The sequence below is a fragment of the Acomys russatus genome, chromosome 3 (assembly GCF_903995435.1).
Source record: "Acomys russatus chromosome 3, mAcoRus1.1, whole genome shotgun sequence".
NCBI lineage: Eukaryota > Metazoa > Chordata > Mammalia > Rodentia > Muridae > Acomys > Acomys russatus.
In genome coordinates this window covers 18,170,548-18,196,947 of record NC_067139.1, presented here as the reverse complement: position 1 = coordinate 18,196,947, position 26,400 = coordinate 18,170,548, and the positions used below count along the sequence as shown (strand labels likewise).

The 26,400-nt window shown below is 43.9% G+C and overlaps 1 protein-coding gene and 1 pseudogene across 1 annotated transcript; one reads left to right on the top strand and one right to left on the bottom strand.

The window, feature by feature from the left end:
* Positions 1 to 9,759: 9,759 nt before the first annotated feature.
* Positions 9,760 to 10,134, top strand: LOC127210205 (60S ribosomal protein L31-like; annotated as a pseudogene).
* Positions 10,135 to 25,424: 15,290 nt separating this feature from the next.
* Positions 25,425 to 25,724, bottom strand: LOC127210233 (40S ribosomal protein S28-like). The gene has a single exon (XM_051169919.1). It carries the CDS (start codon positions 25,715 to 25,717, stop codon positions 25,508 to 25,510), a length of 210 nt encoding a protein of 69 aa, XP_051025876.1. The 5' UTR covers positions 25,718 to 25,724; the 3' UTR covers positions 25,425 to 25,507.
* Positions 25,725 to 26,400: the final 676 nt, after the last annotated feature.

Genomic DNA, 26,400 nt, shown 5'->3' with positions numbered 1-26,400 from the left:
AACCATTCGTCCTTCTGCCAGGAGCAAGCAAAGGGTGGGCCTTGGCCCTGCTCCTCCAGGCCTCTCTCTTCTGTATAGTTTTGGATGCTCCGTTTCCTACACCTCCTTCCTTCCTTGTTATTGATGAATCCCTTTAGTTTGAAGGCCTGGTCTCCCATAACTTCCAAGACAAGATGGACAGGGTATAGCTGTATGTTTTAAGCCATCCAGTGTCTTTATTCTACGCAGTTTCTCTGGTTCAGCCATTTGACAGGTGGACAGTCGCTGCTGTATGAATCTCTGGCTTCCAAGCCAGCTTTTGAGAAAAAAAAAATGTAACGTTTGAATTCTCTTGCCTTTGTGCGTGGCCTTCCCCTCCTCCTTTGAAGAATTAAGGACCATTTCTGACTACTAGAATGGTAATGTTTCTGTCTCCATTGTGTCTGGGAATTTTGTAGACCCCTAAGTTCAGAAATGAGTATATTTTGTCGTCCAGCTGTATAAAAATACAGCATCTCAACATAAACCTTGTGAACTTCAGACTTGGGATGCTCATCCTCCCACGTCTGTGCTTGCTCCCTTAGGTCACATACGTTTCTAAAAGGAACGTACATGTGGAGAAATTTGGCTAATAGATCAGACTTTTCTCTTGCCATTTTTCTTTGGGTTATTTATGCCTGAAAGTTGCTCTATAAAGTAGGAACTATGAGGTTAATTTAAGGGAAAAAACTCAACTCAATCGTCAGCACATTTAAGTAACTTCCCTGAAAGTCTACTGCAGATTCAGGCTTGAATCTGAGTCACATAGTCCTGATAATCCCAAAGACCATTTCTCAAAGTTTATACTGTTTCAGTTGTTCTAAAAAGAATGTATACATAGGTCAAAACACTGAGTCCACATTTAAATACATAGTGTAATCACAGAGGCAGGGCCAGCCTATGGCTTCAATAACCCTCCAATGCTGAAGCTGAGTCATCAGCCGTGAACTATCAAGAGGAAGTGAAACGTTTAGGAGGTGGGTGATAGTGTGGAAAATTAGTAAATTGATGGGTATCTCTTTGGATTTGTGGCCCCTTTCTCTCTCTTTCACATCTTAGGCAACATGAGGCGATCCTGTGTTCCATAACTCCTGATGTGATGTGCTTACTGCCTCACCACAGATCTAACAGCAACAAGCCAAGTGACTATAAGCAGAAACCTCAAAAACTGTGAGTTCAAATAAACCTTCTGTCTTCATAATGTGATTGCCTTAGGTATTTTTATCACAGCATCAGAAAGCTAACAGAATATCGTATCATCAAATTGCTGAAATCAGTGACAAAAAGACTCTTTAAGGGGAATCAGAGGAGAAAGGTGAAAGGAGAAAGGTTAGGTAAGCCAGATTTGAATATCACACATATGTACATGTATTGAAATACCACATGGTGGCATGGAGAGATGGTTTGATGGTCAAGAGCACTTACTGCCCTTCTAGAAGGGACCTCACTTTGGTTCCCAGAATCTACCTCAGGTTGCTCCCAACTACCTGTAACTCCAGTTCCAAAGGACCTGTTGTTCTTTTTTTGGCTTCTAGGAACACCCATATGCATATGCACATACATACATATAAATAAAAATTAAAACAGTAAATCTTTTTTTTAAAACACCATATGGTACACCATAAATGTATACAATATTTATATATCAGCTCATTAAAATAAATAAGATAAAAAGAGCCAGAGAGGAAAGAGACATGACAGAGGAACAAAGACACAAACCAACAGAGCTCTTACCAGAAACGAGCAACACAGAAGAAAAAAATAAAGGAATTCGTTTGCTCTGGTTTTCAGTTTTCTTTCTTTACTAGGTAGTTTCTGGTTCTGGGGGTTGGGCCCAAAGCCTAAGCATGCTAAGCATGCAGCCTGCCAGTGAGCTGCAGCCCATTCCTGAGGCTTCTGTTCATAATCACATTTCCCAAGTGCTTCCTGGCAACTATAAAGGGTCACAGGAAGGAAGGAAGACAGAACAGCCACAGGCTGCAAGAAGCCTGTGTATGGTACATGTCAAACCCCCTGGAGACTGGTTGCTTTTTATGTCCTCTCCTCATCCTTTAGGAAACGTATACTCTTCCAGAGAAATGCAAATGAAATAAAAGTCTCCTGAAGCTGGAGAAGAATATTCCTCCATAGAAAGAGTAAAAACTGCTCATCTGTGGAATCCTGGAGCTGTCAGAGGCCTTCACTCTCTTGCCCACATTGGTTCTAAGATTGTGTGGACACGGCCATCCCTGCCTCTCAGAAGTGATGGGGAATGCCCACTGGACCTCTTTCCTTTTCAAAACCAGGTTTCCTTAGGGGGTCACTTGGGACTCCAGCATATAACCATGAATGACAGCCAGCTGGGCCCTGTGAGTCTCCCCCGTGGCTTAGTTGTGGCACCCCCAGTTGATCTGTGTTCCTTCCAACCTCATAATACAAAAATAAAGTGACCATTCTGGCCTTCCCAGTGGTGCGAAGATCTGGCTAAAGTAGACTATTCATTGCTGTAATGAAATCTCAAGAAAATAAAGATAAATATTTCCCTGGGAAATGAAATATCCAATTAGAGGGTTTTTCCCCACAATTAGATTTGTTAGCCTTGTGCCCTGTTTCGCCACCTGGTGATTAATACATTAAGCCAATTAAACTCTGACTAACTCCTTACATTTGCTCGCCTATTTTTCAGAGGCACACACACGCAGAGTTAGTTTGAACCAAAGGTGTAATTTATTTGTCTGTAGTCTGAGTCACCAAGCTCCCTCAGGGTATCTTTTCACTGCTCTTTTTAATCTCTGTAGAGTTTTTTTTCCCCAAAACATATGATTTATTTAGAAACAACAGGCTCTCCATCGCAGAACCCAACCTGTTGTGTGTCTTCCGTTTCAGAATTTTCTGATATGACTGAAGACATTTAAAACACAGTATTTTAAATGTTCTCAAGCTCTGAGTTGGTACATAGCATGGAAATCTGTTCTGAAGCATGCTTTATGGCAGAAACAAGACGCAGCTCCTACTGTCAGGAATGCACCTGTCAGCAGCAGAGATGTGGAGGTAGGGAGGGCTTCGTCCACGCCCTGCCCCCACCCCGGCTGGTTCACAGTTCTGCCACCACAGCACAAGAAAGTATTGTGCTTTTAAGTTCATAAGAAGTTGTCCTTCCTTCAGGGCTGGAGGGATGGCTCAGAAGTTAAGAGCACCAGCTGCTCTATCAGAGGACCTGGGTTCAATTCCCACACCCATATAACAGCTCACAACTCTCTCTCTCTCTCTCTCTCTCTCTCTCACTACAGTTCCAGGGGATCTGATACCCTCACACAGACATACATGCAGGGAAAATACCAATGTATATAAAAATGAATACATAAAGCATTCTTTAAAAGTTTTTTTAAGCTGTCCTTCTCTTCTCTTGGCATTATGTGAAAAGAACCATGCGGTATGTGACAAGCCTTGATCAAGGATGGGCCATGTGAATGATGGGGGGGCCCACACAATGAGAATGGGGCTAAAAGCATACCGTGTCATACTGTGATGCCTCCCTCACTCATGTGTCTGTGTGGCGCTGATAGAAAGAAATACATAGACTGGATAGGAATAAGGTCATAGGATAGTATAGCACACATAATAACTCACAGGATGTGGTACTTGGTGGTAATTAAGAAGTGGATGGCTGGCTTATATAGCTCCTGTGCTGCAAGTATTATTTTAGAATGTATGCCTTAAAAAAAAACTGTTAACTGCAAGGCAGCCTGAAGTCGACCCTTCATGGATAGTCCAGAGGCCTTGGTGACATAGGTGACAGCTACTGCTCCCTAAAACCTTTCAGTGGGTAGCGTGGTGGATAGTGAATTAGTTGTGACCTAGGCTAATATATGTGGTTGTATCTCAGGGATTTTATTTGGGGAAAGAGGTTGAGATGTTGTCTCTCTGTTAGCCCTGGCTGTCCTGGAACTCTCTCTATAGACCAGGCTTGCCTCAGCCTTAGTGATCTGCCTGCTTCTGCTTCCCAAGTGTTGAGATTAAGAGTTCAACACTGCACCCAGCTGTATCTTAGTTTTTAATAAGAGATTTGTTTAAAGATTTATTTTTAATTGTATAAGTGTGTGTGTGTGTGTGTGTGTGTGTATGTGTGTGTGTGTGTGTATGTGTGTGTGTGGTGTATGCATATGTACATAGGAATTTTGGTCATCTTAGAGGGCAGAAGAGGGCAGAAGAGGGCATTAGATCCACCAGAGCTGGAGTTACAGGTGTTTGTGAATCACCTGCTGTGGATGCTAAAATCCATTATCCCATCCTTTGGAAGAGCAACAAGTGTTCCTAATTCCCTGAGCCATCTCTCCAGCCCCCTCCCTCCCAAAAAGACAGGGCCTCACTGTGTAGATCCATCTGGCTTTGACCTCAATAGCTAGAATTAGAGACATTTGCAACCACACCTAGCCAAACTAGTTTTTTTTAATAATACAGATTATACCATATAAGGTAGATGCTTGGTTGTTCATCCCACGTGAGTACCCTCTATGATATTCATACAACAAAACTACTTAATGACAATTCTCAGGATGCCTGTCCGTCATTCTGCAACATGACTTTGCAAATTATGAGATCCTAGGCACTAAATCACAATTTTCTTCTACACTCTCAGTCTTAGTTAGGGTTACTATTTCTGTGATGAAACACCATGGCCAAAGCAAGTTGGAGAAGAAAAGGTTTATTTGGCTTACATTTCCATATCACGGTTCATTATGGAAAGAAGTCAGGACAGGAATTCAAGCAGGACAGGAACCTCGAGGCAGGAGCTGATGCAGAGGCCATGGAGGAGTTCTGCTTACTGCCTTGCTCCTCCTGGCTTGCTCAACCTCCTTTCTTATAGAACCCAAGACCACCAGGCCGGGAATGGCACCACCCACAATGAGCTAGTTCCTCCCACATCAGTCACTAATTAAGAAAACGCTCTACAGGCTTGCCTACAGCCTGGGCTCCCTCTTCTCTGATGACTTTAGCTTGTGTCAAGTTGACATAAAACTAGCCAGGACACTCTACTAAAATTTCTGTGTAACAATATGGTCTATGACCAAAACCCACCAGAACTCTAGTTGTAGGTCTGTTTTTAACTAAACCATGGGACAGCTATATGAGCAATGTACCTCAGAGTCCTAGTACAGCAGTGAGGAGACTATGTGGCAGGTTCAGTGAGTGAATCTCTAAGTCTAAATGATAATGTCTGCAGAAGCCCTCTGCAGTGCATGATGCTGTCCCGGCACAAAGCATTAGTGTACAGCTTTTTACCACTGCCCTTAAATAGTGATCTCTACCCAGAGGCCCTCAGAGAGAACGTAGAGCAGTAAGAAAATACCTGACTGCCTAGAATATTGACTTTTGGCCTTTCATTTCTGTGTGTGTACTTGTGGAACATGGGATTTGGGTGTGTCTGAGGGTAGATTGGTTTGTTTCACAACAATTTCAATTTCCTTCTGGGTTGACTTAGTGGACTACAGAGGCTCGAGAACTAAAGAGCCATGCGTTTACTTTTTTATATTCACCAGATTCTAGCTTCTTAACCCTGGTGTTCTAGCATATGCCCTGCATGCATAGTGTGGGTTTGCCTTAGCCCATACAGCTCAACAGGCTCTCTCACCCCTGCTCCTCCCTAATCTCCCCCTGCTTTTCCAATGCAGTCCACACAATCCAGAGCCCCTACTCTCTTCTTCATCAGGGTTGCTGCCTTCCGGGTCACCATGTGTCTCTCCTAGCTCTAGGGATTGCTGAAATTAATTTACACTGGCTGGTCCGAAACTTGCTTACCCAACCTGTTCCTTCTGACAGAAAACACAACCTTTCTGCTCTACCTCCTAGTGACCCGGGACTTCTTCCACTCACACACGTGCTGTGTCCCTGCTCCTGGCAACTGTGAGCATGCACCACCTGACAGTAGCATTTCCACGTTTCCACAATAGATTGCAATCTTTCTGAAAATACTTCTGTGTTCTTTCACAGCTGCATTTTTCTGATACTTTCTTGGAGGTAAGCGTGCTCATGTTATTATTATTCTTATTTTTCCACTAAGTGGTGAAGGGAACCTACAAGACTAGTTAGAGGCCACAGAGAGATTTATTGTCTGAAAGAGAAAGGAGGGTAGAGGCAAGGATGGACAACAAGAGGGGTGGAGGAGGATGGAGAGCCAGGCAGCACTGAGCAGGCCAGGCAGCGCTTCCCCAGCCCAACTGCAGAAGCTCTTTCCCAGGATCACAGGAGCCATCTCCATCAGGGATTTATTGCTCTCAGGCAAGCTTTCTGTGGAGAAGAAGTCATCTAAGGGCAGCATAAAAGGTTATTGATTATCATTGGTCCATTTCGTACTGGGTACTTAGATAAGAGGGAAAGAGAAAAACATAAATAATCTCTAAATTTACTTCTGCAGAAAGAAATGGATCAAATACCAATATGGCACCTTCCCAGCACAAACCAGTCCTTGCACTCATTAAAATTCAAAACAGTGATCTGACAATGTCCTGGGAGGAATGGCCCAGAGTCACGCTAATGGATCTTCCCAGGTTCTTTTCCCAATGCCAGCAGAGAAGGGAAGAAAGTGTACACCACAATCACTTAGAGGGCTTGTTGACCTAGTTCTTTGGGCCACCCCTGCGGGTCTGGGCCAGACCAGTGATGTGTGCTTCTAACACATCCCCAGGTGTGTGAGTGCTCCCAGGGTGCTGCTATAACAAAATAGCACAGGTTGGTAATTGTTAAACAACAGGACAGTTCTTGAGTCCGACAAGTTTAATATGAGCATCTGATCCTGCACAAGTTAAGGAGTCTTGTAGACGTTACATTAGAGTTCATCCTGAGTGGTCCTGCTCGCCCAGGAGTAGTGCCCATCTCATGCAGAGTTGTAGAGGAAGGAGAGAGAAGAGAGGAGAGCTGGGTATTATTCAAACATTTCCAGTGTTCCCTAGGCAGCCTTCTGAGGCAGTTAGCATGGTCCCATTTTTGACACGAGGAAACTGAACTTAGAAAAGCTGTTACCTACCAAAACTTTGGCCAGCTGACACATGATAAAACTGAGGCCTGGCCAGGCATGTAGTGCATGCCTTAATCCCAGCACTCAGGAGGCAGAAGCAGGCAGATCTCTGTGAGCTCAAGGCCAGCCAGGTCTATATAGTGAGTTCCAGTACAACCAGGGCTATGTAGAGACACGCCGTTTTGATACAAATAAATAAACAAACAGATAAATAAAAATAAAAAAGAAAGATTATTTTCTAGGTACTGAGTTACACTGAAATGGAAGAAAGAAGTCCCAGTGTTTTATTGCACAGTGGGGGTGACTATTGTTAAAAGAATGATACCTTGTGTATACATGTGTACAAATATGGATAAACTTGAATGCATCCACCATGAAGAGGGGGTAACTGTTTGTAAAGATGTTTGTCTCAAAATGTCTATAACATAACTGTACATTTTAAAGTATCGTTAAAAAAATAAGAACCAACCAAATAAATAAATAAATAAATAAATAAAGCAAGCCGGAGGCTTGATCACCATGAAAGTAGTTCAAGGTTGAGAGTTAGACCTTCAAACAGGCCAGAGCACACTGGAGGGTTCATGAAGCACAAGGGTACGCTTGTGGAGTGGCTCACAAACTGAGGCTGACACTTATTTGACACACTCTCCCCAGCATGCACCATAAATGTCTCATTTCCTTTCTTCCTTATCTTGGGAGGGATGTCCTTGGAAACTTGTCTCCAGGCATGGCCTGCAGAGAAAGCAACATGAGGGCAAGGAAAGCCTGGGAATATACTCCGCTCCCTCCTCTTGTGAGGCTAGCCTCATGGAGAATGCTGTTAGAAAGTCTAAGCATGGGCTGGAGAGATGGCTCAGAGGTTAAGAGCACTGACTGCCATTCCAGAGGTCCTGAGTTCAGTTCCCAGCAACCACATGGTGGCTCACAACCATCTGTAATGTGATCTGATGCCATCTTCTGACATGCAGGCATACATGCAGTCAGAGCACTGTAGACATAATAAATAAATAAATCTTTAAGAAAGAAAGAAAGTTTAAGCATGGACAAAAGCAAGGCAATTGTATCACCCACAACAGAAATACATGCCAAACTCTCTTTCAGCTAAAATGAAACGCAGCTGTATTGCCAACTACAGCTCTGGCCTTCCTTTTCTCCCCTGCTGTGGACATCTCTTGAGATGCTCAATTACAAAATCATCTCAGCTTTCCTGCAATGTCTAATCTACAGCCCATCCAACATCCCCGATTCATCTGAGCAAACCCCAAAGCCTTTCTGTACCTCCTCTCACCTACCCACTGAGAACTATCATGATTCCCCCTGGCCTGAGTTCTCCATCACTGAAATTAATGTACCTCACTTGCTCAGCATGAGAATGATTTTGGTTGGCTCAGCTGGGGACATGGGCAGTGCTATTCTGTCAGCTCTATTTGAAGGAGTAGGGCATACCCACTGCCTTTGGAGAAGCATCTAGGATGGGGCCTTTGCACAACCATTTGTTTTTTTTAAAGATTTATTTATTTATTGGGTATACAGTGCCCTGCCTGCATGTACACCTGCATGCCGGAAGAGGGCACCAGATGGTTGTGAGCCACCATGTGTTTGCTGGGAATTGAACTCAGGACCTTTGGAAGAACAAGCAGTTCTCTTAACCACTGAGCCATTTCTCCAGCCCGCACAACCTCTTATTTTATTTTCCTACACAATGTGATGCCAAGAACATACAATGTATTGTTGACACTGGCTTTCAGTTTGGGGGAAAGAGGCCAATTCTTACAATAACTAAGAGGGGGGAAAAAACCTATGTGCCAATTCAACAAAAAAGAGCAGATGACACCAGTGGCCCCCCTCTATTGAGCTACCAAGATTGCCTCTTCACCAGTCAGTCTACAAGTGTATCCAGAACATACAACCTTAATCTCAGTTAGTCTTCAAAGTGCACTGAGCAGGGCAGGGGCTCAGGACGAATGGAGGGACTGTGTGGCTATCCAGGAAACCCTCTGCTTTCCAGAGAAAACTGGTCATTGCCCTGCTGTCGTTGGCAGAAGTAGCTCTGGGCTTCTGACTCAAAGCATCCCATCTCTAGGCTGGCTGCCAGTGTCTCTGCAGATCAGGGATGACAGGGTGTGATGGATCTATTCTGGTTCTTTCTTAGGGCATTTGGCAACAGAATAGATGGAAGGCAGCATGAGCATATTTGTTTCCTGTGGCTGTTATAATGAACTACCACAAGCTGAGTGCTTTGAACGCTAGAAATTTATTGTTTTGCAGTTGTAGAAGATAGAAATTGGAGGTAGAGTTATTAATATTAACCAGTTTATTGTTCCTTATAATGAAACACCTGTGTAGGCTACTTCACAGTGGAAAGACATTCACTCAACTCACAGGTTCAAGCAGCATGACCCAGGCTCTGGCAAAGGATCCCTCTCTCTGTCTCTGTCTCTGTCTCTGTCTCTGTTTCTGTCTCTGTCTCTGTCTCTGTCTCTCTCTGCCTCTCTGTCCCTCTGTATCTCTCTCTCTCTCTCTCTCTCTCTCTCTCTCTCTCTCTCTCTCTCTCTCTCTCTCACACACACACACACACACATACACACACACAAACACACTCACACCCAATGCCCCACATCACACACACATGCACACACACTCACACACAAACCCAATCCCACATAACACACACACACATTTGTATCATAGCAGGACTATGAAATGTATCTCTCTAACTCTCCCTCTCCCCGCTTTGGCCCAACAGAATGGCTCCTGCAAAGACAGGTGGCAAGAAGAAGGGCTGTTCCGCCATCAGTGAGGTGGTGACCTGAGAATACACCATCAACATTCACGAGTTCATCCATGGAGTGGGCTTCAAGAAACGTGCTCCTCAGGCACTCAAAGAAATTCAGAAATTTGCCATGAAGGAGATGGGGACTCCAGATGTGCCCATAGACACCAGGCTCAATAAAGCTGTCTGGCCCAAAGGAATAAGGAATGTTCTATATCGCATTCGAGTACCTTTGTCCAGGAAACATAATAAAGATGAGGACTCAGCACAGAAGCTCTTCACATTAGTACCTTACGTACCTGTCACCACATTCAAGAATCTACAGACGGTCAGTGCGGATGAGAACTAAATCGCTGAATGTCAAATAAAGTTACAGAACTGCCTAAAACAAAACAACTCTCCCTCTCTTTATGAAGTCACCAGGGAATAACAGGTAACACAGATCCAGAAAGACAAACATCACATGTTCTCACTTGTATGTGGATTCTAGCATAGTATCTTTGACTTGATTAGTATGTTTGATGTGGAGTACCTTTAGAATCCAGAAAACTCAAAAGGCATCGTGGGTGGGAAGAGGAAGAAACATCCTAAGAGATGGGACATGGTAGAACACAGAGGGAGTGAAGAGGAGGGAAGGTCAAGTGAGGAGAGAGCTGCCAGTGTAGGGTGAGGGAGGGGGTTGAAAAGGTCCTATGGAAACCTATCATTTTATAAACGCCCTGAATGTGCACATATATTTCTTTCATATAAAAGAGTGTAATTGGAGTTGCCCTACTTAGGCGATTATGCTAGTCCCAGAAGCCACACGTGGCCAATAAAAAGCCCAGTTCCGGGTGTGGCATACTTCCCCTTGAGTTTTTAGTCAGTGGTTTCCTGGGACAACCCCCTCCCCCAAAAAAACCCAATACACTCTGTTATTTCTCTTGTTTGCCTGCAAGAACTTGATAATGAGAGCTTGTTCTTGAATGTGCCGCACTGGTGGGTCACAGGACACGGAGAAATCAGGTTAGCACTGGCCAGAAAGCTTCCTCCCTGGTGGCTAGCTTTCATAGTACTGGAAGGAGCTATTTGAAGAGAAGGGTAGGAGGTGCAATATGATCAAAATATATTGTAAGAAATTCTCAAAGAATTAATGACATTATTTTAAAAGAAAAAGTTTAAAAGAAAAAAAAGTCAGTAAGGCCACCTCCTAATAATCTAATCCACCCTAATCACTTCCCTCAGAGCCACAGTCAGAAGACATTCTCATCCTTTTAACACCATTAGCACTAGGCTTTGGGGATTAAATTCCTCCGTGGATTGGAAAGACAGACAAGCCCTATTCAAATAATAGCAGCGTTTGTAGGCGGGTTCCCTCTGAGGAATCACAGAAAGATCCAGCCTTCTCTATTCAGCTTACAGATAGCCATCTATTATGATGTGACATTTCTCTGTAGGCCTATCTCAGTGTCTAAATTTCCCATTTTCTATAATTTTACCAGCCATGTGGGATCATGGTTTGCCCTTCTGCAAAGACACTGTTTCCAAATGAAGTCACACTCTAAAGTCAGCAGGAGGTAGGATTTCAACATATGACTTTGGGAATGGAAGAAAGACCTGTTCAACCAGACACAGTGAGAAAACAGCAGAAGCCAAGAGAACCCTTAAAACATCATCTTGGAGAGTCCCATTCAAGCCTCATATGCCCATAAGTCCCCTAGTAACCTATGAAATGCAGTTCTACTGAGCAGGTCTGAGATGGGACTGAAGTCTCTTTCCAAGGCCAACAGATTTAGATGCTGACACATCCAGGAAGGAAACCATATATAGAGTTCTGAGACAGAATCACATGCCTTAGGGTGCCTGGTGCCCCTGACAAGAACTAGCAAACAGAAGAACTGAATGGCTGCTTCAGATTCTTAAGGCATGTTATGAAACATCACTATATTTTGGGACTTGAAAACTATTGTCATCTTTTTACTTCCTAGAAATCTATTTGGCTGGTCTGGAGTAGATATCAATATTCTTTTTTAAAGTTCCCCAGATAACTATTCTTGCTTTCAGGGATTCCTCTTGCAGACCACAGCTTTGTATTCTAACAGCTATACAGCTTAACACATGAATTTTAATTGCATGGACTTTAACCATCAGTTTCAATGTTGGGAAAATATCCTTGGACAGACAAGTTGTTTGTTCTTCAAATAAAGATAGCATGGGCCATTCTGTGATTTGTAAGAGCACCATTGTCAAGTAGTTTGGGGTTGAGACAAAGGCGACAGTGCCACATCCCTTACAGGGCTAGAAAAAAAAATGTCCCCACTTCTAGGAAAGCACCAAACAATATTTAAGACAATAACAGTTCCCATCCAATGCACACAGCACTGTGGCACCCAAAGAAAAGAAAGCAGTTTCTAGAGTTTTGATGGTGCTTTAACAAGAGGACCATGGCTGCATGGGAAGGGCCTTCTGCCAATAGGGAATTGCCAATGGGACCCAATAAACGACTCCCAAGAGCAGGTGCTTGCAAATCATCAGATGTGCTATGAATTTGCCAGCGCAGGCTTATTGCGTTGGCAGCAAAGGGAGCAGGTAAAAGAGGAGACTGGGCTTTTTGGATGGTGGTATAAAAAAAAAGAGTTTTTGTTAAATTTCATAAGCTTATTAGGGGGACCTTTATCTGTAACCTCAGCACTCGGGGCAGAAACAGGAGGGATGTAAATTCAAAGCCAACTCAGACTATGTAATAAAAATTAAAAAAAAAAAAAACTAAAACAACAAGAGTGTTATAATCTGTAAGAACACCACCACAATGTACCCTCTCGGAAGGATGCTGACTTCCAATATGTCTGAGTAGATGATGTTTGAAAAAGTTTGTATAAAAAAAAAAAAAAAGAAAGAAAAAGTTTGTATACCGGAAATGCAATTCCCACCCCAACAAGACTTCTTATGAAAAAAAGCCACCTCTTTCCCTTTCAGCCTTCATTTGCACGTTCTTCCATCTTCCCACCTTCCTCCAAGCAGGGCAGACTTGTTAGCAGTTGGAGGAAGAGGAGATTCATGGGTCTAGCCCAGTGGTGAGCCCAGTGGCTGCACACATTTGTTGAGTGAGCATCAAGTCTCCAGGTCTTGAAGGTCAAGTTCTGAGCATGGGGTGTGCACCCTTGATCTACTTCCTGCCTGCTTGGGTACCACAGTGCTGTATACACAGGGTGTCGGTTGTTCTTGCCTTGAACAGGCTACTGTAATTGCATTTTTTTCAGATTGTGCTTTATAACAGAAGGGAGGGTAGGAAGGGTAAGGGTGGTGGCTGTGGGGGCCAGGAGGAGCAGTCATCTTTGACCCTGACCTTGACTCTTCTCCCTTGGAAGCAGTCTAGGTTCCAGCAGGACAGCCACCTACTTCCTTGGCCACCACTGAGCTCAGAGCTCTGGGCTGCCTTTGCACAGTCGAGTCTTCCTGAGAAGCTTGCAGTAGCCTTGTCACACCTCCTCTGTCTCACACGTTTTTTTAGCTTCTTCCCACACAGCACTGCCCCCTAGGCACTCAGCTTTGCCCTCACATGGTCCTGGAAATTTCTGCTCCCTAGATTGGGAAGTACAGCATACTTCTACCCCAGGTAGGCAGCCTCTGGCCAGGCCTGCACACCCCAAATAGATTTCAAGAGCACAGCTGATATGTTGAGAATGATAGCAACTAAATGTTGGTACCGCTCGGCTGCCTACACTGGAATCTAGTCATAATAATCAGCTAGCTCTTGTTGAGTATTCACAGGGAGTCTGGGCTCTGCTAGGTCCCAGTGCAGGAAGCACAAAAGACATGTGATGTGATTTCCAGACTGATTGGAACGCAGTTTCTTCCTTACCTGAGGTGATGAGAGTAGTACTAAAGACAGCATGCAGGTATTCCATCGTACAACAACCTGCCCGCTAAAGATGCAACAGAAAGGGAGCAGGAGAATGAATAGAAACAGAACTAGATGAAGAAGTCGTGCCAGTGCTTGGGTGGACGGGTAACAGAAAGGTGGAAGGCGGGGATTGTGTCACTGGCAAAGTTACTGTTGGAACAAAGGTACAGGCATGCATGTTGTCTAACTGGACAACAAGGAGGTTGGCCGACTCATTTACGGAGTATACTGGGGCTGGACAACAGAGTCACGGGCTTGATTCTGCCTCGCTGAGAGGGAACGTGGAAAACTTTGAGGTCTAGAGCTTTATGCTGGAGCCCAAGCAATCAACTTACTCAGCAAACCAAGTCAGATGCTGCAAGGACCGGAGAAGAACATGGCAGGCGCCGGAGTCATGGCAACTTGGAGCGCTGCTGCAGGACCAGGATGCAGAAAGAATAGCTCCGAAGAGAGTGGTAGGACTTGGTAAACAGAGGCCGGGGAACAGCTCACTGTAGGAAGCCATGCTTAGCTTGTGTGGAGTAAAGAGCTACTAGAGACAGCCCTTCACCCCAGGCCATAGAACTCTGCAGCCTTTCCTCCACCTGAGAGGCAGGGAAGTCAACGAAGTAGACACTGGGGCTCCTGTTCCACCCTGGTCAAGGCCCGCCTCCACATCTCCGTGAACAGCCACGCAGCCCAAGCAGTACTGCTTTAGTCTCTTCCTGTGACATGGAGATGCTGAACACACGTCCTAGAATTGGTTTGAAAAGTGCCTGAGAGCTTAGAGCACATTATAGGAACACAAGCATAACCTGTCGTTAGCATTCCTTCTGTGTGGTGCTCCTTCCCATAGGAATAAAGGGGCGCCAGAGAGATGTCAGAGACTGCTAATAGAAGGGAGGAGAATATATGCTTTCTCACCGAACTACATCTCCAGACCCTTAGCATGTCCTGACTCAGAATCTGACTACATTACTCACACCAGCCTCAGGCTCTTGTACTCAAATGATATTCTTGCCTTGTCCCCTTGAATGGCTGGGATCACAGGTGCCATTAGGATTTGACTCTTCAATGTTGTGATGAAGGCATGTTAGTGATCCTGTGGCACAATTAGGAATTGGTAGAACCTTTAGAAGGTGGAGCCTAGTGCTACTGACATATGCCCTTGAAGCGATATTGGGAACCTTGGCCCTTCCTCTTTTCGTATCCTAACTGCCACGAGGTGATGATCTACACCGTGCTGCAGCCCCAAACCTAGCAGAGCCAAGCAGCCATAAAATGAAACCTCCTGAACTGCGAACCAAAATAACCCTTTCCTGCTTTGTTGTTTGTTTGTTTTTAAGCTGATGATGTCACATATTCTGTAACAGTGTCAGAAAGCTAAGAGAAGTGCACACCACTGACCCTGGCTTTCAGCATGTGTCTCAATAAATGCTTTTTGTTTGCTGTAGCTGGAAGATTTTTAAACCTCCCTTTTATGGATGCCTATAGTTATCTAAAGCTTGTACTTACATACGCACGTGTTCTCTCTGTGCCTCTGTTCTCTCTCCTGCCTCCCTCCTATGCTTCCCTTACATTTGCCCTTGCTTGTGGCACTGGGTATATACCATACTTTACAATAAGCATTTCCAAGGACTTGCGTTATGACTCCACTGCTCATTTGCATTTGAGCTAGATAAGCATTTGAATTACTGTGTGAGGTTTAAGTCAGGGTGGAGTACAGCCCATCAGCAATGTTATATTTATATGAAATTATATTTCCATCAATGGTGACAATAAAAACAACATCAAAGCAAGCCCAGACTTGCAATGCTTTGAATATATTGTAATACATTAATTCCACGGAGGCTTTCCAAGGTGGCCTCATCAGGCATTCGGAAATCGTTTATCTTAAACGGGGCTCTGTAATGTACGAGGGCATTAAGAGCAGCAGTCAATTATGCCAACTTCATGTTTTACATTAAAAAATAGGAAGCATCATAATTCCTGCTGTGGGGGTGGGGGTTAGGGCATTTTTTTTAATCCTATAATTAGCTCTCTAGGCATCCAAAAAGAACATTTCATTCCAGTCTTTGGAATAGCCACCTCTTTTTAAAGCCGGATAATGTATGCGTTGGCAGACACAAAGACCAAAATAGATCAAGTGATGCCTGCTCTGGTACCTCTAAGTGAGGAGACATGGGAGGAGGGAACAAAAGCAAGGAAGAAGGTGATGGCATTGATGGCATTGTAAAGTTGTCGGCACACTCTGCCTAACACACACACACAAACACACACACACACACACACACACACACACACACACACACACACACCATTAAGTCATTCCTCCTCTGCCCCCTACATAATTCAAACTATGTGAGGGATTCTGTGCCAGGCTTTGGCAGCACAGAGAATAATCAAAGGTTCTCCCCACCCTCAAGGACTTCATTGTCTAGTGAAAGGGGCGGCACAATCGCGTAATTATGCCGCAATGCCAGATGTATATTTGAGAAAGGAAAAGGTGCTCTCAGGACATACCCACACACGACGCTGCAACACATGAGTGTCCACCAGTAACCCTTCATCAGCTGCAAGCTTGCCTCAGCTCTTGTCATGTCTGAGACAAAACATGGAGGTCTCTGTTCTTTCTGACCCAAGCTATGATGTCAGTGACACGCTGTCTGGTAAAACTTCCTTAGCCAAGCACACATCTGCACCTGAGGGCACTCATTCATTCATCAACCCCTTCCTTCAGTGTAAGTCACAGTGTTAGTTTCCACAAACATGCAAGATGGACAGCATTGTAGTTGGGGGGCGGGGTGTCTAGCTTTTTAAGAGTTATTTAACAGCCATGGTATCTACAGTTATGGCTCTAAATTCCTAGGCAGCAAATATTCATTCTGGATGGAAATGGAAAAACAAGAGTGTAATAATTGACTACCAGACTTCTGAAAGTCTGGACTGAGAGACACCTAGGCCATACTTTGGTTTCTGTTACTGTGATAAAATACCATCTAAAATCGACTGGGGAGGAAAGGTTTGTTTCACATTACAACTCATGGTCACAGTCCATCTCTGAGAAAAGTCGGGACAGGAAGTCAAGCAGGAACCTGGAATCCGGAACCGGAGCAGACACCACAAAGGAACACTGCTTCCTAAATAGCTATCCATGGCTTGCTCAGAGTGTTTTATTATACAACCCAGGACCGCCTGCCCAGGGATCAGATAGCCAGCTGCTCCTGGTACTAGAAGAGAGATCAAAGAGGTTAATGGCATATCAAAGGTTAAGAACAGAAAAAACAAAAATAGGTGCATCCCCGAGTCAGCATGGGATCGGTTCATCCTACAGATGGCTCCGTGTCTGTGACAGGGACTTTCCTGAGCTCTGAGCCATGTCCCAGGTATGGCAGAAATGAAGCTATCTCTGAATGGCTCTTCTGTTCCTTCCAAGGTGAAATTCAAGCTCTTCAGTATGGTGTGCCTGGATCATAAGGGTGCCAAGACCTAACAAATTTAGTGTCATCTTGCTTTTTGTATGTTCAACACCTGGGGTTCTCTCTCACATGTGGGTTTCTAGATACACATATGGATAGAACTGTTGCTATAACAGAATATGTGAGATCATGTATAGATCATTTCAATTCACTACTCAGGCAGTTCATGGGCATGGGTTCTAACAAGAGCCTTATACTGCCTCAAGTTGTGCTAGAACGTGGAAGGGCAAGTGAGCAAGCAGACTCAAAAGAGAGGACAGACAAGGACAGATCACTTTCAGACAGAGACCTGGTCAAGTTATCACTCTTCTGGGAGGAAGAACTCACTACCATGACTTGATATTAGTCTACTCAGGAGAGCTCTGTTCCATGACTCAAACTCTTGCTACTAGGTCCCACTGACCTCCTAGTACTGTGACATTAAGAAATTAAGCTTCAACGTAACTTGTGATGGAGGTAAACCATTCAAGGCACAGCATCTATTTTTAAAAATTCTTAACAGTCAACAGTCGGTTGACTCCATAGTGACTGAAAAGTGTGGCTCAGTGGTACAGCATTTGCCTATCACATACAATGCCCCAACTCTGCCCCTCCAGCCTCACTTTAAACAAACAAACAAAAAAAGGATACTGGACTGGAATGGTGGTAATAATGGGTGTAAACAAAGAGTTTCTGCCAGGAATCCCTGAGACTGTGGAGACACAAATTGGGGTGCAGTGATACCCACTTAGCAATGATAGTGCATGCACATGAGATTGGAAGAGGTCTGCTCTACCTGCCAGGATTTCTACAAGAATTATTTCACTGAAACAACTCTTGTGCAAACAGGTGTGCGCACAGCTAGGGAAACAACTAGAGGGTATGGTTTAATAAAAAAGTGCTTGCCAGGTTCCAGACACAGAGCTCCGAACACCTTTAGAATTTCCTGGGGGATCAGAAACCCATTTTATTCCCAGCAAGCCTTCATACCACGCTTGAGTTTATGCTGACGAATTGACTATAATTCAGGATGGGGCTGGCAGCCAGAGCAGCCCACACATGCTGAGGGCTGGATCTTTAGTCTCCCAAGCTCAACCACTGGGGATATGCTAGAGATCAATGATTTAACCAATAGTTATTGCATAAAATGTCTGGAAAATGAAGTTCAAGGGAGCTTTCTGCTTGGTAAACATGTTGATATATGCAGTAAGGGACTCACCCTGGCTCCATGGGGACAATGGAACCTCAACTTGGGACCCTGATTCCTACAACTCTTTATTTAGCAAGTCCTGGGTTGTATGCTTCCTAGTGAAAATGAACTTGTAAAGTCAGAGTATTCTTGAGGCCACTGAGTCACGATAGGGAATGGTAGAATGAGCATGGGGTCCTGGTTTGTTTGTCTCATAGAAGACTGGGGTTGGTGTAGAAAGAGCAGGTTACTGTGCTGCATTTGTCCTTCTAATCCCTTCCGCCCTTCTGCGTGGATTTGCTTAATGTACCTTTCCACATTCCACCATGACTCAGGTAGCAGAAGACTCTCATTAGAAGCCATGCTTGTGGCCTAAAGTGGGACTCTAGACCCATGACTGGCAGTTGAAATGGAGATAGCCTGAGGGGACAGCATGCCTGGCATTGCAGGGTCTTTGCTACCTTTGAGTAGCATTTAGGAGTGAACTGAAGTGTAGGCCACCCAGTTAATTTCTCAGAAGCAGAGGATTTTGGTGGAAGTACATAGGGATCTTGAAGGCCCATGAAGTCTGATGACAATGAGAGTTGTTACTGCTTCAAGAGGTAGAAGGACAAGAAGGGGAGACAAGGAGAAAAACTGCCGCAAATAGGAGAAACAGGAGTCTGAGGGAGGCTAACTCCACATGGGCTCTCATCAAGTGTGGAAGTAGCAGGAGCTAGGGTCCCTGATGGAAAGCAAAAGGGAAATGTTTGGCATCCTATACTATAGAAAAAGAAATGCCTCAGGGCTTCATAACCAACTTGACTGAATTTGCAATCAACTGGAGACACAACTCTATGCATATCTGTGAAAGTATTTCCAGAGAATTTTTTTAAATTTATTTATGTATATGGGTGTTTTGTCTGCATGTACACCAGAAGAGGACATTTGATCTAATTATAAACAGTTGTGAGCCACTATGTGAATGCTGAGGATTAAACCCAGGACTTCTGGAAGATCAGTCACTGCCCTAAAGCACTGAGTTTTCTTTGACAGATCAGGAAAGACCAATCCTGATGCTGAGCTCCAGCATTTGTCTATCTCTGCGTCATGCCTGTGACCAGCTGCCTCACACCCTGATGTCACACCCACTGTGCCACGATGAACAGTGGGAGCCAAAAATACATTATTGGCACTGTACCTTCCAACTGGGGGCCAGAAAAAAACACTGTCTTTTCTCAAGTTTCTTTTGTCAGGCTTGTTGTCATCACAACAATGCAGAAAGCGACTAATGTAAGGCTACTCAACAGTTTGGGGACATGGTTGGATCAAAGAAGTAGCTGATGTTACAAGCCTATAGTTTGTCAAAACAAGCCTTGAGCCATTTATAAACAAAGCATATCTGTGACATGTTTGTGAAGTGTGTACAACACATCATGACCCAACCACTGCCAATCCTGACAGTAGGATGGTGAAGCATGCTGTCTCTGATAAGGATGGGGCTTTCAGACTGGTCAACAGTAAGGATGAGAGGCATGTGAAGGAGGGAGCAGACAGTAGGCACTCTGAAAATGTTTGTCCCTACAGTTGAGACCATGTAAACCCCACAGAAGGAGTCAGGAGTCTGGCTCAGGTGAGAGGGCCATCAACGAGATGTACTGCTCCAATAGAGAATATCTATAGCCTCTGACTAAGAGGAAAAGGACAAGCTTTGCTTCCAAGGGTGGGTCCATACGGCAAATGGCCTCCCTCAGAGGACACAGGGCCCAAAAGAATTACTCTAGACCTGTTCGCCTAAATGTTTAGCTCTGTAAACTCAAAATGTTTTCTAGAGCTTTCTCTGATGAAAGGCTATGGACAATACATACACACAAAGTGCACACATGGCTTTTGTATGCACAAAGGGAACCCTCACCGGGGACTGCACAACCCTATTTGGATGTCTGCCTTCAAAGATGTGAGCTAAATAAGACGAGAGAGAGGGGGGGGGGAGGGAGGGAGGGGGAGAGGGAGAGAGAGAGAGAGAGGGAGAGAGAGGGGGGAGAGAGAGAGAGAGAGAGAGAGAGAGAGAGAGAGAGAGAGAGAGAGAGAGATTAAAAGAATTCACCAACTATGATGCTTGAAGTGGTGGTATTTCTGAAAGTGCGGTACAGGAAGGGTTGTGGGTAAACCCTTCCCATGGGATTTACATAGATCAATGAGTAGAAACAAAAGAAACAACACAGAATAGTGATGGCCACAACCAACTGCACCAGACCAGAGAGCATAAGCCAGCATCAGGAAGAGAGGTATTGTGTTCCATTGCTTATCATACTACCATGTTTGTCCTTGAGAAAATTCCAAGGACATTAGAGAGCCCTCTCCTCATCAGAGACTAGCAGTCCAAGACACCAGATGTGGACACTGAACTTGGGAGCCAGAAGATGATTAAGCACCCAGATAGGATACAACTCAGTGGCAGAATGTAAAGTCCTGAGTTCAGTCCCAGGCATGAGGATAGCGGCATAAACAGTACTGAGTTGTAGAGGAATTCCCCAGTCCCTTGAGTAACAGCAACTGAAGAAGAACACATCTATTTAGAATCTTGGTTGTTCTAATAGGGACAATGTGGTTACAAGGGCCCATAATATGTTCATTCTTTTCTATTGGTTCCTATTATTTGCATATCTCTGAGTTCAGAGGGTATCTTTAAGATTTCTTGACATAAAAAGAAATTTAAAAATTAAAAAAAAGATTTCTTGGCATAATATAACCACAATAAAGTGAGATTGATAAGTGGCCTACATTCTAATTTAATATCTCTATTTAACAGATAAGACTGGAAACAAAGCTAAAGCAGTACTACCAACAACAAAACAAGTTAAGTCTGGGAGAATCTGTAACACATGTAACGATTAAAGGATGAGTATTGAGGATATAAAAAAATCCCTGCAAATTATTGGGGCTTTTTTGAAAATAAACAATTGAAAACAACAAAGCATTGCCTATCACACAAAATGACCTTGGCCCCTTTCTAAGTACCCTGAATACTTAGAGGTATCCAGATGGTCTGATGAGGCCCCTCTCATGTTGCTCACAGTAGAGCCTGTAGCAGTTTCATACATGGAAGTTTCTTGAACATGAAGATCCTCAAGGCCTGCCTAAGCCTGCAAAATCACAATGTCTTAGTGAACCCCAGATCACTCCTGCAAGCCCTCAAATCTAAACAAGCTACACACAACTGCTCCTAAGGCCTCCATCATTCCTGCCCACTAAACCTGTTACCTAGACAACAGCCACGTCTCTGTCTTGATGGACTGCAAATATGCCCAATTTCAGATTGCTCTGTACTATGTGGAGGTCAGGAGTCATCTGTGTATGCCTGTCTTAGCTACTTTTCTATTGCTGTGATAAGACACTAATGACCAAAGCAACTTACAGAAGAAAGAATTTCTTTGCAGCATTTGGTTTCAGAGCATTAGAGTCCATGACCATCACTGCAGGGAGCATGGCAGCAAGCAGACAGGCATGGCCCTAGAGCAGTAACTGAGAGCAGACATCTTAATTCACAAAAGCAAAGCAGAGGGGTGGGGGGAGGGAGGAAAGAAGGTAGGGGAGAGAGAGAGAGAGAGAGAGAGAGAGAGAGAGAGAGAGAGAGAGAGAGAGAGAGAGAGAGAGAGAGAGAGCTACCCGGGAATGGTGTGGGCTTTAGGAACCTCAAATCCAAACAGTACCATTAACTCTGAGCCTACAGGGCTATTTGCATTCAAACCTCCACAGTGGCATATATGGCTTATATCAAAACTTCAGCGTTGACATCAGTTACCAACTAGACTGTGACTGTTCAGCCAATTAACCTTAGACAAGGGGGTGTCACGCCATCACAATGTGTGGTAGCTGGCATAAGTTTGACACAATTTTAAGACTGTAGTTAGGCCATCATCCACTCTACAAATATTCCCTAGTGAACTGTCCCTGGTTATGGAGCACTTCCTCACACAGAGCTAAGTCCTTAGCATCTTTTAAAGTTCTAAATCTGAAACAAACTGAATTGGTTTTTAAATTATGGTCATTAAAAGAAACGTGCATGTTTAAAATTTTGTACCAAAGTACTATCCAAGATTTTAGTAAATGTCTCCCTCTGAGGAAATCCCCATCTTTTGAGAGGCCCTGGCCCTGTTGGAAGGCTTAATGGAAAGTTCAGAACATTTTAGACAAACACACATAATTTATATATCACCTCAAAGCTGTCAACACAAAATAACAATTCTACTTGAAAAGAAGAAATTGTTTATCCTGGACCAAATATGAGTGACACATTCAAGTTACTCAAAATGGACATGTTCCACCATCAAAGAGGTTATGTGAACTGCTAAGAGTTGCAGAACAAAAGATGTCTATGAACCCATAGACTTAGCAACGGGCTCCAGCAAGCAGATAAACCTCCCCAATAGGCCTCAGATGCTGTCCAAGAGCAGTCTTCTTAGCTTTAGAGTTGATGGAGGCAGGAGATCCACTGAGATTAATGATATATTCCCAAGAAGTTTACCCATTAATTAGGAAAATGTTAGATTACATATAAAAGTTAAATGAGCCAGCTATTAAAAGGCCTAAGATAACCCAAGATAATTTGGGCACTTTTATATAATAATGTGGAGAATGATAATAATAAGTACTTTCACCATTTCTAGCTTGGCAGGCTCTCTCACTCTGAGTTCATCTAGCATTTTAATTATGTTGCCAGAAAGAGAAGGGAGGCTGGAAAGTCTTCCTCAAAGCCCCACAGCCCAACCCCAGTGAAGCCATTAACAAGCATTTACAGAAACCACCAACCGGGCAAGGGTGAATTACTGCTGAGTCATCGTGGCAGCCAGGGATGTTGATTGGCTTGTTTGTGTCAGATATTTATGAAATGACCCCCAAGGGACATAAATACGCTCTTCCAAGACTGAGTGCTGAAGTCACTAGTAGATTGAAAAAGCAAGACATTTTGAAAGGGTTAGCTAATCCAAGCAGAGGAGAGTGGTGGGGGAGGCTGGATTTCACCTCTTTATGGACACCTGTCAGCGGGAGTTTGAGATAGAGAGAAAATTTGCGTGTTTTACTCTTATTTTCAATTTTAGTTTAAATGTTACCTTCAGCTAGGGATGTAGTTCAGTGATGGAGTGCTCGCACTGAAAGGAGTCCTGTGTGGTGGGGGCAGGGATGAGGATGGAGAGAAGGGAAGATAGAGGGACAGAGATTAGTGGAAGTAGTGCTCTAATTTTAAGGACAGAAACAACATTACAATCTTTCCTCCTTATAATTTAAAATATTATATGAAAGGAGGAAGGTGGCGCCAACAGGTATTTGTTGAAACCCCTCAAGAGATGATTATTTCTTCTCAATGAAGCATGGTTGGTGTACTGGCTAGTTTTATGTCAACTTGACACAAGCTGGAGTTATCTGAAAAAAGAGGACCTCAATTGAGAAAATACGTCCATAAGATCTGGCCGTAAAACATTTTCTTAATTAGTGATTGATTGGGGAGGGTCCAGCCCATTGTGGGGAGGGCCATCCCTAGCCTGGTGGTGCTGAGGTCTATAAGAAAACAGGATGGGCAACCTATGGGAAGCAAGCCAGTAAGTGCACGTCTCCATGGCTCCTGCTACAGGTTCCTGCCCCCACTGCTTTTGATGATGAACTGTTCTATAGAACTGTGAGTGGTATAAACTCTTTCCTCCACAAGTTACTTTTGATTGTGGTGTTTCATCACAGCAATAGTAATCCTAACAAAGACAAATTGGGACCAGGATAGTGGGGTATTGCTGTGACAGCCCTGACAATGTTGTTTGGGGGAGGACTGTGAAAAGACTTTGAAACTTTGCCTAGAAAAGCCATTGAGTGTTGAGAGCTCCATGAGCTTGGAAGGTAAGAACGTTGAGGACAGTACAGATGATAGAGGCTTGGCTTGGGCAGTCTCAGAGGGCAGCAAAGACTTTACTGAGCAATTTGTATGAAGACTCTGCCGTATCTGGTCAGCTGAGGATGAAGAATCACCTGAGATTAAGAAGAGACTGTCGCAGACTGGAGAGATGGCTCAGCGGTTAAGAGCACTGTCTGCTCTTCCAGAGGTCCTGCGTTCAATTCCCAGCAACCATCTATAATGTGATCTGATGCCTTCTTGTGGTATGCAGGTGTACATGCAGATAGAACACTCATATACATAAAATAAATAAAAGTTTAAGAAGAGACTGTTATCGCTAAGGTGAAGTCTTCTGGGAAGTATTTCTTCAGGATCAACACACAGAAGCTGTGGTCCAGAAGTTGCCAAGGCTTAGCTCAAGCCGGCAACTGGACTTGGTAGTATGTGTGTTGTCCAGGTGGTACAGGTTTTAAAGAGATGAAGGAGTCATGGAGAGTACCTGAGGGTTACGTAACTATGCGACAAGGCTGGAGTCCCTGAAGAGAACCCAGAAGAGACTATTGGTGAAAGCGAGGCCCAGTTGCAGTAAGGGATCCCAGAAAATTTGGAGATACCAGTGGCCAAGGGATGACCACCAAGAAGAAACTCTAGATATTTTAAAGGGACTTTGGACTTTTAAGCGTTTGAATTTGTAAAGACTACAGGACTCTTAACATTTGAAACATTTTATACTGTGATGTTCCTATTAACATGAGATCTTGGGAACGAATAAGAAAGGAAAGGGTGTGGCTTAATCGTGATGTGTTGGTGTGTCAAGTTGACAAGGAGTCATCTGTGCTGGCTAGTTTTATCTCAACTTGGCACAAACTAGAGTTATCTGAAAGGAGGCAACTTCATCTGAGAAAAATGCATCTATAAGATCCAGCTGTAAGACTTTTATTTTATTAATGATTGATGGGAGAGGGTGCAACCTATTCTGGGTGGTGCCATCCACTGGGGTCTATAAGAAAGCAAGCTGAGAAAGCCATGGAGAGCAAGCCAGTAAGCAGCATTCCTCCATGTCCTCTGCATCAGCTCCTACCTCCAGGTTCCTATTCTGTTTGAGTTCCTATGCTGACTTCCTTCAGTGATGGTCTGTTACCTTTAAGTGTAAACTGAGATAAACCTTTCCTCCTCAAGTTGCCTTGGTCATAATGCTTCATCATAGCAATAGAAACCCTGACACATGTCTAGATTATAAATTTATTTAAATGTTTTCTTTAATATTTTTTTTAAATACAAATGCTTTATTTAACAGTTGCAGGTCATTCCATGGGTTAAGTGGTGGATATCCAGGACCCAGCAGCAGGGTCAGCGCAACCTCCGAGCCTCTCTTTCTGACTCCAATAGGGTGAGCACATCACCCTCTCGAACGGGGCCTTTGACGTTTTGGATGATAGAGCAGCTGGTGTCATCCATAAATTCCACACGCACCTGCGTGCACTGTCCCTGCGAACCGGTTCTGCCCAGCACTTTGGTTACCCTAGCCAGCTTTATGGGCTGCACGCGGCTTGTGTCCATGATGGTGGCGATCTCGCGGAGAGCTTCTTTAATATTTTTTGCTCTACATTATTACATGACTTTTTTTGTTCAAAAATAAATAGATAAACAAAATGGGATCTGAGTTGTGCCTCTGACCCTGGGTAGAGACATAACATTATAAATTGCACAAAAGATTATGATTACAAAAACATATTGTTGTCTCCACTGTTAAGAATCCATCCAAATTGGCCTGTCAATCACCTGGACAGGAAACTATCCCTCTAGAAGCTATCTGCTTCAGAAACATCAAAAAACATGACATACCTTAAACAAAAGGCAGTAGGAAGAACAAGCTCCCACTTACTGAGATATAATATACCAGAGAAGTATTTATATGTGTTTATGTGTTATATGTGTTCCTATGATGCAGTTGCTTTTTTTCAGAGTTCTAAATCAGAAAGTGTAACTCTTTCTTTTTCCCTCTTTCTGGGGGACTAGGAGTTAGATTCCCTGGTAGGCAAACAGATAGGGAGAGGGGCCTAGGTAATAAAGATGGTGGACTTCCAAGATGCCTGGCTTCTTCCTCCCTCAGCTGACTGGAGACAAAAGCCTAGTAGTTCAAAAGAAAAGGCTTGTAGGCTTCTTTCTTCCTTCCTTTCTTTCTTTCTTTTTCTTTCTTTCCTTCCTTCCTTCCTTCTTTCCTTCTTCCTCCCTCTTTTTGT